Here is a 13,108-nt window from a genome sequence, read left to right as displayed (position 1 = left end):
GGGTTAATATTTGAAATTCTTAACGTTTTTTTATATGTTTTTTTAGTAATCAAATTTGTGTATAAACCTTAACATTTTAGGAAATACGAGGCTGAGAATTGTATAAAGACTGCAGCAAAGATTATCTCGCCAGCTATAGAGGTGAGTTTCGACGCAGGGTACGACTGGTGTGTGGAGCAAGTGAAGAACTCGCAGTACATTGACCTCGCTCACGACCTCGAGATTGACAAAGCTATCATGTTCCTCAAACAGAAAGATTTCAACCAGGTTCGTATATTGTTAAATATGTTATTTCGATGGGGAATTATTATTTTTTTGATTTGCTGGGGGAAAAAAAAAGAAATTTTTAAATTTAAAGAGAAAATAAAAAAGGGAAAAATGGGTTTTTTGGAAATTTAAGTTATTGGATATATGGGGGAATACAGTAATGGGTTATATGAGAGAAGACAGTAATTGGGTACATGGGAAAATAAAGTAATAACATATATGGGAGAATACAGTAATGTGACATATGGGAGAATACAGTAATGGTGTACATGGAAGTATACATTTTTTGGGATATATGGGAGAAAAAAGTAATGGGATATATGGGAGAAAAAAGTAATGGGATATATGGGAGAAAAAAGTAATGAAATATATAGGAGCATTCAGTAATGGTTTATATAGGAGAACACAGTTATAGGATATATGGGAGAATAAAATAATGGAATATATAGGAGAATTCAGTAATAGTTTATATGGGAGAATACACTAATGGGGTATATGGGAGAATACAATAATGGGGAGAGTACAGTTATGAGATATATAGGAGAATACTGTAATGGGATATATGGCAGAATATAGTAATAGGATATATGGGATAATACAGTAATGGGATATATGGGAGAATATAGTAATAGGATATATGGGATAATACAGTAATGGGATATATGGGAGAATACAGTAATGGGGTACATGGGAGAATACAGTAATTGGATATATGGGAGAATATCTTAATGGGGTATATGGGAGAATTCAGTAATGGAGAGAGTACAGTAATGGGGTATATGGGAGAGTACAGTAATAGGTAAATGGGAGAATACAGTAATGGGATAAATGGGAGAGTATAGTAATGGGGTATATGGGAAATAATGGGTTACATGGGGAAATACAGTAATGGGAGAATACGGTAATGAGATATACAGGAGACTACAGTAATGAGATATATGAGAGAATTCTGTAATGGGATATATGGGAGAATATGGTAATAGGATATATGAGAGAATACAGTAATAGGATATATGGGAGAATACAGTAATAGGATATATGGGAGAATACAGTAATAGGATATATGGGAGAATTCTGTTATGGGATATATGGGAGAATATGGTAATAGGATATATGAGAGAATACAGTAATAGGATATATGGGAGAATACAGTAATAGGATATATGGGAGAATTCTGTTATGGGATATATGGGAGAATATGGTAATAGGATATATGAGAGAATACAGTAATAGGATATATGGGAGAATACAGTAATAGGATATATGGGAGAATACAGTAATGGGATATATGGGAGAATATGGTAATAGGATATATGGGAGAATACAGTAATGGGATATATGGGAGAATATGGTAATAGGATATAATACATTGATAGATGAGATGCCTTGTTCATGATAAAATATTTGTTTTCAGGCAATAGATACATTGAAGTCATTTGAGAAGAAAGATTCAAAAGTTGCGTGTACTGCAGCAACAAATCTTAGCTTTCTGTACTTCCTGGTAAGCTTTGTTTATTTATATTTATGATAAAACTGCTGAATGTGTGTAAAGGACTTGTCCAGCTTTTATTTTTGGAACTATCCATTATCAATTTTACGGATATCAAGATGAAAATTGATTGTTGGTCAGCTAACAGTATAGTATCAGGTCCAACTGAGGTCGGCCTGGCTCCATACTGTTGGCAAAGGCAAGGAACTTTGAAAGTTTGAAAAACGAAACAATATCTTATGATTGGTATAATTAATTGTTAAGGATTATTAAGGAGTTTCTACTGGACTTCATTGTTTCTTTCCATACATTTTGCTCAGTTTTATATACTTCTGCTGCTAGGCCTAGAGGTTAGATATTTGGCCTGTAGCATCGTGAAGTAACTCTCAATCAAGTTTGTCAATATCAAGACTTTTGCCCCGGCACTATACATAGGCTCATAATATTAAAAGTAAAGTTTAAGAAAAATATTTTTTTTTTTTTGCAATTTTTTTACCAAATATTAGCATATTATTTTTATTATCAAACATTCATAAAGTTTAGTACTTTTGTGTTCTTAAAATATGGTTTTGAATTATAGAAAAATGACCTTGAGGTAATTGTTAGGTTGTAAAGTTTCTTATTTTAATTTTTTGTTTCCTCTTACTCTTAGGTTTTTATAAGTGTTTTGAATTCAAGTTCTTTTCAGATTGTAAAATATTTGATTTTTTTTTTACATGTTTTTACCTGTTTGATTAAAAGTTTAAATGTTTGAATCCGCAATGAATATACGAACAAGTTTCTTTGAAGTTTTTTTTCTGTGTTGGAGATTTAAGCTTATGTTTTGCTCAAAATTGGTAATTATCGTTTTTGAGTAGTTAGGAGAATGAAATATTGCCATGATATGGAAATAAATACATCTGGCCCATTTTCACACAATAACAACCTTTGTCAGAACTATTCCTACCGGCATTTGTATTAAGTCTTAGACTGGAATGGTCATATAACTTACTACAATAATCTATATTATAGCACAATGCACTCAAACTCGAGATTTATTTCATTAATTGAAATCATTGTGCCTATAAGTTAAGAAATAGAACATGTGTACATAATTTTATTTTATGTTTTCTGCTGAGTTAAGTGTGTATGGTAAGCGTATGAATATTCAAAAAGAAAATTTTTGATTGATGGATTTTTTTCTCAAGTTTGTTAAAATTTATATGCTAGAAATATTGAGAATGAAATATTTATATATTTTATAGGAGAATGACCTTGCCCAGGCAGACAAGTATGCAGAGGTTGCCATGACGGCAGACAGATACAATCCTTATGGTAATGTTTTATTACCTCACTGCAGTAACGAAATAAGTCCTTCTAAATTTTATAGGAGTTATTGCAATTAGGCGACGGTTTTGTCAACATATTAAAGATTGTTTCATTAATTTAATTGAATAAGATTGTTTGACTAATTCTAGGCGGACTGGTCACTACATGAAAACAGTGCAGACCAAGACCAGGCGGAACATCTGTGTGCGTCTGATCATTGTCTGTACTGTCAGCTATTATGGAACTATATATTTTAAAATTTCCCTCAAAATGATGAATGATTTTGTTCAAATTAAAAGATGAACAAGTCATTTTAAGATATTAAGCATAGTAAGGGCTTAATAAAAAACATCTGAGTGATATGTCAAACTACAATTATACAATACCTGATAGCGCAAGCAAACACTGGAAGAGTTTATATCTTGAACACCTGGAATTGAAACTTTAAAAAAGGATGTGTTGATGAAGAACTGTTTTGTTAGTACTAAAAGCACCAGAATGAGCTTTTTTCTTTAATGTTTCTTTACTATAAATGATGAATGTTTTTTTTCTCTCTTTCAGCATTGGTAAACAAAGGCAATGTGTTGTATTCTAAGGGAGATTTTGAGAAAGCTAGAGAGTTTTTCAGAGAAGCATTACAGAATGACTCGTCCTGTGTGGAGGCCTTATATAACTTGGGTAATGATAATTTTTGTATTTTCAGATTTTTTTTTAAGTCTCCTTATGTAGTGACAGAAATATTATGTAGTTTTTGGGTCGCCTTGAAAAGGCGACATATTGGGATTACTTTTGTCGGCGGTGTCGGCGTCGTTGTCGGCGTCCCCTAAAGCTTGTCCAGAGCATAACTCAGTCACTTTAAGTCGGATTGACTTCAAACTTGGTATGCATGCTTCTTTCAATAACACGAAGTGCAGTGCACAAGGACCGGTACTCTGCGCTTCTTAATTTTTGAGTTATTGCCCTTTGTAAATTTTCATTCTTTAATTTTGTCCGGGCCATTTCTCCTAATGTATAACAGCTATGGACTTGAAACTTCATACGTTGATAGATCTCATTAAAAAGAAGTGCAGTGCACAAGAATCGGTACTCTGCACTTCCTGATTTTTGAGTTATTTCCCTTTGTTAATTTTCATACTTTATTTTTGTCCGGGCCATTTCTCCTAATGTATAACAGCTATGTACTTGAAACTTCATAGGATGATAAATCTCATTAAGAAGAAGTGCAGTGCACAAGAACAGGTACTCTGCATTTCTTATTTTTTGAGTTATTGCCCTTTATTAATTTTCATACTTTATTTTTGTCCAGGCCATTTTTCCAAAAGTATAAAAGCTATGGACTTGAAACTTCATAGGATGATAGATCTCATTAAGAAGAAGTGCAGTGCACAAGAACCGGTACTCTGCATTTCTTATTTTTAGCTTGACTATTCGATAAGAATAAGTAGAGCTATTGCAGTCACCCGAGCGTCGGCGTCCGCGTCAGCGTTGGCGTAACCACTTATGTTAAAGTTTTTTGTAATAGTTCAAATATTTTCAAAGTCCATTGACATATGGCTTTGAAACTTTGTACACTTGTTCACCATCATGACCCCAACCTGTAGACAGGAGGAGGTAACTCTATCAAGCATTTTGACAGAATTATGCCCCTTTTTCGACTTAGAATTTACGTTAAAGTTTTTGTTAATAGTTCAAATATTTTCAAAGTCCATAGACATATGGCTTTGAAACTTTGCACACTTGATAACCATCATGACCCCAACCTGTAGACAGGAGGAGGTAACTCTATCAAGCATTTTGACAGAATTATGCCCCTTTTTAGCTCGACTATTCGATAAGAATAAGTAGAGCTATTGCAGTCACCCTAGCGTCGGCGTCGGCGTAACCACTTATGTTAAAGTTTTTGTAATAGTTCAAATATTTTCAAAGTCCATAGACATATGGCTTTGAAACTTTGCACACTTGTTCAACATCATGACCCCAACCTGTAAACAGGAAGAGGTAACTCTATCAAGCAATTTGACAGAATTATGCCCCTTTTTCGACTTAGAATTTATGTTAAAGTTTTTGTAATAGTTCAAATATTTTCAAAGTCCATTGACATATGGCTTTGAAACTTTGCACACTTGTTCAACATCATGACCCCAACCTGTAAACAGGAAGAGGTAACTCTATCAAGCAATTTGACAGAATTATGCCCCTTTTTCGACTTAGAATTTATGTTAAAGTTTTTGTAATAGTTCAAATATTTTCAAAGTCCATTGACATATGGCTTTGAAACTTTGCACACTTGTTCACCATCATGACCCCAACCTGGAAACAGGAGGAGGTAACTCTATCAAGCATTTTGACAGAATTATGCCCCTTTTTCGACTTAGAATTTACGTTAAAGTTTTTGTAATAGTTCAAATATTTTCAAAGTCCATTGACATATGGCTTTGAAACTTTGTACACTTGTTCACCATCATGACCCCAACCTGTAAACAGGAGGAGGTAACTCTATCAAGCATTTGGCAGAATTATGCCCCTTTTTTGACTTAGAATTTACGTTAAAGTTTTTGTAATAGTTCAAATATTTTCAAAGTCCATTGACATATGGCTTTGTACACTTGTTCACCATCATGACCCCAACCTGTAAACAGGAGGAGGTAACTCTATCAAACATTTTTTTTACTATCAAGCACTAAGAATAGTCGAGCGTTGCTGTCCTACCGACAGCTCTTGTTCGACTTAGAATTTACGTTAAAGTTTTTGTAATAGTTCAAATATTTTCAAAGTCCATAGACATATGGCTTTGAAACTTTGCACACTTGTTCACCATCATGACCCCAACCTGTAGACAGGAGGAGGTAACTCTATCAAGCATTTTGACAGAATGAAGCCCCTTTTTCGACTTGGAATTTACGTTAAAGTTTTTGTAATAGTTCAAATATTTTCAAAGTCCATAGACATATGGCTTTGAAACTTTGCACACTTGTTCACCATCATGACCCCAACCTGTAGACAGGAAGAGGTAACTCTATCAAGCATTTTGACAGAATTATGCCATTTTTTCGACTTAGAATTTACGTTAAAGTTTTTGTAATAGTTCAAATATTTTTAAAGTCCATTGACATATGGCTTTGAAACTTTGCACACTTGTTCACCATCATGACCCCAACTTGTAAACAGGAGGAGGTAACTGTATCAAGCATTCTTTGTACTATCAAGCACTAAGAATAGTCGAGCGTTGCTGTCCTACCGACAGCTCTTGTTTGAGTTATTGCCCTTTGTTAATTTTCTTACTTTATTTTTTTCCAGGTCATTTCTCCTCAATTATGAAAGCTATAGACATGAAACTTCATAGGATGATAGATCTCATTAAGAAAAAGTGCAGTGTACAAGAACCGGTACTCTGCATTTCTTATTTTTGATTTTTTATTACCCTTTATATATTTTCATATTTTACTTTTGTCCAGGCCATTTCTCATAAATCATAAAAGATATGGACTTGAAACATCATAGAATGATAGATCTTATTGATAAGAAGTGCAGTGCATAGAAACTGCTGCTCTGCACTTATTATTTTTTGAGCTATTGCCCTTTGTTAGTTTTCTTATTTCATTTTTGTCCTGGCCATTTCTCCTAAACTATATTGTTCACAAGGCGACACATTCGACTCGCGGAGTTCTAGTTATCATTAGAATCCAAGAGTTATATTTAAAAATTAGATATTTATGCAAGACCAAAAGTTTACTTAGTAAACATTTGGGACTAATTGGCAAATTAGATATTTGCAAATTACTAATCACTGCTGTTAAACTTATTTGATACTTGAATATCTAAGGAACAATTATTTTAGTGAAAATCTTTATTTTTTGAAATCAAATCCATTGCAAAAATTTCTGATTAACAGGTCTTCTAAATGGTCAGAGAATTTTATGTGTCCTTTAATTTGTGCTTTATTTCAGGTTTAACAAACAAAAAGATAGGTCGTCTGGAGGATGCTCTCGATGCCTTTTACAAACTACACGCTATTTTAAGAAATTCTCCACAAGTTATATTCCAAATAGCAGACATGTATCCTTGTATTGCATACAACATAATTATTTAATGAAGCTACATGCATGGTACATATACATACACTGAGATTCTATTCTAAGAAGCTTTAATCAGGTGATTGTATCATATGGAAAGAGATAACCATTTGTGGGACGTCAGTTGCCAAGTGGTGACGGTCAATGACTTTAAACTTCTTGCCCCTCATCGTTGTGGGTTGGAATCCCACCAGGGAATTTGGATTCTTTCATGTGAGGAATCTATCCAGCTAGCTTTTAGAACGTCAGTAGTTCTACTCAAGCAGTTTGTGCTTGAAATAATGCTCAAAGCGACACCTGAGATTAGAGTTTTTTTCAGGGATTTTGGACTGATTAACATCATTTGTAAAGATAATGTCATAAAATAGATATTAAAAGAAGCTCCACAGAGAGCCAAAATCCTGAAAACATAAAAATTGAAATTGTTACATAAATCAGCTGAGGCACTTTTAAAGTGGAAAAATATTTTTTAAAAATAGCAAGGAATATACTACATAATAATGAAAAACACCAGTTTGAGTTACTGGTAAATGTCTTTTATTTTAGGGTTAAGCTGCCTCATAAATTTTTTTTATACAACACATAAGAAAATTATTAGTCTGGACCTACATCAAAAAGTACACAAAGCATAAAAATATATTTCCAGTCCCCTCATGTCAAAATACCTCACTGAAGTCCCTTTGATTATGATACAGGTTTATCTAAATCAGTTTGATTGGCAGTTAGATTACTGTTTAGTTCTATCTGGAATCTGTAAGGGTATACAGCCTATATGTACTGATACAAACTGGTTATTTCCTTGACATTAGAACAGTCATGATCAACTTGAAGATTCTGCACAAGCTACAGAGTGGTAAGTTAAGTTGTTTATGTTAATGTTTACTTTGAATAGAGTTTCAATATTAAATGAGCCGCGCCATGACAAAACCAACATAATGGGTTTGCGACCAGCATGGATCCAGACCAGCCTGCGCATCCGCGCAGTCTGATCAGGATCCATGCTGTTCGCTATCAGTTTCTCTACTTGTTATAGGGTTTGTAAGCGAACAGCATGGATCCTGATCAGACTGCGCGGATGCGCAGGCTGGTCTGGATCCATGCTGGTCGCAAACCCATTATGTTGGTTTTGTCATGACACGGCTCATTTTATTCGTAAACAACTGATATGTCATACATGCCATGAAATCCTGGATGTTCATAATTGTTCATAAACTGGGTGTTTCTCTTTGGGACAACAAGTGAAAAATTCAGCAGTGTTTTGTTGTCAGAATGTTAATACTACCGAGTTATATAAATAAAAACAAAATACTTAAAGTACTGCTCTGTCTCGACAACTCACTTGATCATCTGACATCACCTACCACCAATACATTCTGATGTTAAATATTAAGCTTGAAAATGTTTATACTATAGGTGTCCAGGAAAGCTGTCCAGAAATTATGAATGATGTGTTATATAATTTTATAGGATTAATATTTGTAAGGTGGTTGTTATTAAAGAGATATGATAATTGGAGCATAAATTGAAAACTCAAATCTCTGCATATAATTTTCCATCCATGAATAGTTTTACACAGTCTTGTAATCAGCAAATGCATTCTTAAAAAAACTTTCCACTGAGGCCATGCTTTCAAAGTATTTCAAATAGAATGTTGCTTGATTATAGAACCTTGCTTGATTATTTTGAAAAGAGAACATATTTTGTGGTCCAAATATGATAACGTGCTGTTTTAAAGATAAGTTTTAATTCTCATTGATAGGTTCATGCAGTTGATTGGTGTGGTACCCACAGATTGTTCAGTTCTTGCTAGAATGGGTGAAATATATGACAATGACGGTGATAAATCTCAGGCATTCCAGTACTACTATGATGTATGTATATATTTGAACTGCGTCACGACGAAACCAACACAGTGCGTTTGCGACCAGCAGGGATCCAGACCAGCCTGCACATCCCCGCAGTCTGATCAGGATCCATGCTGTTCGCTTACAAACCCTAAATCAAGTAGAGAAACTTATAGCGATCATCATGGATCCTGATCAGACTGTGCGGATGCGCAGGCTGGTCTGGATCCATGCTGGTCGCAAACGCACTATGATGGTTTTGTCATGGCACGGCTCATATTTATTTATATCGTATTTGTCAGACTCCATTGACAGAGAGGGACTTTCGTGGTTGAATTGTTCAAGACTTTGATTAAAAAATTCATTGCCTCTCTGTTTTTTGCTCAAATCCTGTCAATGACTTTTAATTGTTGCCTTAAAGACGGTTGATGGTTCTACTATTGATAGTGGTCTATTCTAAAATAACACAAAGAGGAGCACCAGGGACCTTCCTCCACCAGTTAAGCTTGAAAATTGCCATATATTATCTTTACAGTGACTGTTTCACATAGAACAAAATCAAATCTTTGACTGAGGACTTATATATATTAACATTCATTTGACAGCCTTCTTAGCCATTTCATGGTTTTACATTGCAAAACTTTTAACAGAACATGCTTTACTTGCTTTGCAGTTCAAATTAAATTTGTGTGTGTTTGTCTTTTCTATATAAACATACAGAAATTTAGACATGATTATAAAATGGTAATTTTGAATTGTTGGATTGATCAAGTAGACTGCATATACATGTACTTTATTTGAAACCTTTGTACAATGATGGGTTTTAAAGCAGCATTCCTCCAGTTGAGTAAAGAAATTTAATTAAAGAAGTCAAATGTTCTTGCTTTTGAAACAAGCTTTTAAAATTTTTGAAACAACTTCAAATATGAATAATTTCAATCATGTAGAAATTATGTGGAGAGACACTGTTATAAATTATGACTGTATTATTTTATATTTTCAGTCCTACAGATATTTCCCATCCAATATACCTGTGATAGAATGGCTAGGCGCTTATTATATAGACTCCAAATTCTGTGAAAAAGCTATCCATTATTTTGAGAGAGCTGGTATAGTACAGTAAGTTAATGTTTTTATATTTTATCAGAAATTTCTGTATTTACTTTATGTACAAAATAAGCAAAGTGATAACAAATGTAAATTTTAAATATAAAAAATTGGAAAACTACACTTCATTTTAAGGTTTGGTTGATTTAAATTTGTTTATAATCATTCTACACTGAACCATCATGAGGTTGTAAAGTTATAAGTTGTTAGATTAAGCATCTTGTAATCTTGTATTCTGTTGTTGTTTTTTTAATCCTAGGTAACATCAATGATTGTTTATGAATTTATTGTAGACAATTGTTTACTTAGCAATTTTCATCTTAGGCAGGTACAAAAAAGTTTATAGTATAATGTGTAACTATTTTAAAAAATCAACATGACTCAATATATTTTTCAGACCAAATCAAGTAAAGTGGCATTTAATGATAGCCAGTTGTCATAGACGAAGTGGAAATTATAACCAAGCCTTGGAAACATATAAATTTATACACAGAAAATTCCCAGATAACGTAGAATGTAAGTTGTAAATTATTACAAATTGTTTATTGTGTTAATAAGGTTGAACTGTAAGATTAGATAACAACAAACCAAAAAATGGGTTAATTTTAAAGATATTTAACTAAACTAAATCATGATGAAAGGTTACTTGAATCATCGCTCTCTAGTCAGCTTCCTGGAACTAACTAGGACTGGTAATATACAAGGAAATACGGTTGTCACTCTAGAAGGGCTTGAACCCACAATCACTGGGTTTAGAGGCAGTTACTTTAGCCACTAGGCAATCACTATCCACCAATGGATTGTGTGTCTATGGACACCAACTAAGCACAAGTTCATGTACCAGTTTGGAAGTTTGTACTGATGCCAATGTCAAAAAATTTCTAATTTTTACTTTTTCTACATAATGAATCTTTAACATTAAATTGTAATGCTTTTCATGGTGAACTGAAAAACTGTCTACAATAATCTAAATCCAGACACTGGTAAATCTGTGTAATGGCCATGTCCTTTGAATCTGGAACACTCAGCCTTGTCCTTTGAATCTGGAAAACTCCAATAAATGGCCATGACCTTTGAATTTGGAACACTCCAATAATAGGTAAAAGGATTTCAAATCAGAATACGTGTACATGTATTAACATTCAGAAGGATTCAGTATAAACCCTAGTCAGGTTGTATCTATATGCAGCCTGGTCTGGCTCTTTACTGAAGCCAAATGTCTATTATCTGTACAAGTGCTCAAAGAGTAGACCCTTAATCTGCTGAATCTGTGTAATGGTTTTGACCTGCTTTCAATCTCGAACAGCTCGTTTGAAAATAATTGGATTTAAAGTTAATATTCACAAAATGTGAGCTTCCAAATGTATAGAGCCTGAGTCAAAGATGTTCAGAACAGGTCTGGCTGTTTACTGGTGGCAAATGCTAATCACTGTCAGTTCCAGTAGGTTTGGGGTTATAGCTGCATGCCTCTAGATGAGCCAAAATAAGTCGAGAAAATGTTACTTGAGAAAATTTTACTGAGATTTTAAGAAAAGTAAACTATTCAAGATTTAAGTTATAATTTACATGTTATTTGCGATTAATGACCGATTTTGCAGTATTTAAACACCACATTTTTACTGTGAGACTAATGCAGTAAGGGCAATTTTGTATGTTTTGACCTATTTTTTTTGGTAATTTACATGAATTGTAAGCACACTTTGCACTTTGCAAAATTTAAATACTTTTTCAAAATTTTCATGAAATCTAAATAAATCTTCATTCATTATTTATCAACAGGTCTTAAGTTCCTTGTACGTATATGTTCGGACCTTGGATTGAAAGAAGCTCAAGAATATGCCACAAAATTGAAGAAAGCCGAGAAAGCTAAAGAGTTGAAGGACCAGCGTGCCAGTAGTGGTACTCGGCGTGGATCTGGACGCAGAAGAGAAGGAAGTGCTGAAGCCGGTAACTAAACTTACAAATATGTTGTTTTGTGTAAATTCATCAAGATATTGTACTTTCAAAACATTCCCCCTAAATTTTTCAAGTGCCCTTGCACATACTGTCTGGTTTTTTGTTCAATAATTTTTAGTGGAAATATGGCCTTTTGTTGTTTTTCTTTCCTCCATTTATGTTTTAGCAATACATATACTTTTTGTGCACAAATCTTATTGCATATTTTAAAGGATTTCAACTGCCTAGTATCTTCTTCAAGTACAATGGAGCATATTGTCAGTGTTTTGTAATTCAGTCTTCTAGGGAAAGCCTAGTTTTCTGAGAATATTGTCACTACTTATGTTGCGTTTGTTTATCAATTCTGCAAATTTTATTTGATTGTTATAAAAAAATCGTACATAGACACAGTGCAATTAAGATGTTTTATCAATTTTACTTGTTCATCTCTTCACACATATTTCACAACTGGCTATTGAATGGTCTTCACTGATACAGTGGTAATCCAGGATTTGTAATAATAAAAATACCTTACCTTTATTAATCTCTTAAACAGTGATGAACTGTAGCATATACCATGAAACATGACCATTAAAGTTCATATCTTATCTGCAGTGCTTATAGGTGGCGCTATGAATGCAAATTCGCACATTCTCAGATGAGGAAGGAATGATCATTGAAGTGTTAGTATAAATATTTTAAGGAAACGTTCATTTTTATCTTTCAATCATTTGTAAAATCTAAATCACATTAAAATGCAATCATTATTATGGCAATCAGAAATTTAAATTAAAAAAAATTGTTTTAAATGTTTAGATCGTGAAACAAGTGCTGGTACGAGAGGAGCAGGTAAACGAGGGGCCGCCAGAAGACGACCAAATCTCGACGATGCAGATGAAGAGTCATTCCAACCACGTAAACAGGAAGTTGATTCAAATTACGTTGATCCTCTTGGACCTCAAATGGAAAGACCAAAAACGGCTGCAAAGAGACACAACCTGGATGATGAGTTTGCCGATGAAGAACTAGGCGATGATCTTTTACCAGAATAAACTCACTCATTTATAGCCGACTCATTATGTTCG

At 33.7% G+C, this 13,108-nt stretch overlaps 1 protein-coding gene across 3 annotated transcripts in view; it reads left to right on the top strand.

Annotated features, from left to right (window-relative positions):
* Positions 1-13,108, top strand: part of LOC132756938 (intraflagellar transport protein 88 homolog) — a 29,420-nt gene extending 16,312 nt beyond the window's left edge. For all 3 annotated transcript variants that reach the window (XM_060748079.1, XM_060748077.1, XM_060748078.1), the window contains 11 exons: positions 81-267; positions 1,682-1,768; positions 3,001-3,070; positions 3,626-3,742; positions 7,012-7,120; positions 7,952-7,990; positions 8,897-9,008; positions 9,985-10,100; positions 10,486-10,604; positions 11,868-12,035; positions 12,840-13,108. In XM_060748079.1, coding sequence (XP_060604062.1) covers positions 81-267; positions 1,682-1,768; positions 3,001-3,070; positions 3,626-3,742; positions 7,012-7,120; positions 7,952-7,990; positions 8,897-9,008; positions 9,985-10,100; positions 10,486-10,604; positions 11,868-12,035; positions 12,840-13,075 — 1,360 coding nt within the window. In that variant the 3' untranslated portion in view covers positions 13,076-13,108. The remainder of the gene's footprint in view (positions 1-80; positions 268-1,681; positions 1,769-3,000; positions 3,071-3,625; positions 3,743-7,011; positions 7,121-7,951; positions 7,991-8,896; positions 9,009-9,984; positions 10,101-10,485; positions 10,605-11,867; positions 12,036-12,839) is intronic.

This window comes from Ruditapes philippinarum, unplaced genomic scaffold (assembly GCF_026571515.1).
Source record: "Ruditapes philippinarum isolate M1 unplaced genomic scaffold, ASM2657151v2 ctg1426_1_1_1_1, whole genome shotgun sequence".
NCBI classification, from domain to species: domain Eukaryota; kingdom Metazoa; phylum Mollusca; class Bivalvia; order Venerida; family Veneridae; genus Ruditapes; species Ruditapes philippinarum.
The sequence above is the reverse complement of the archived record's forward strand: the minus strand, read 5'-3'. Positions and strand labels throughout refer to the sequence as shown.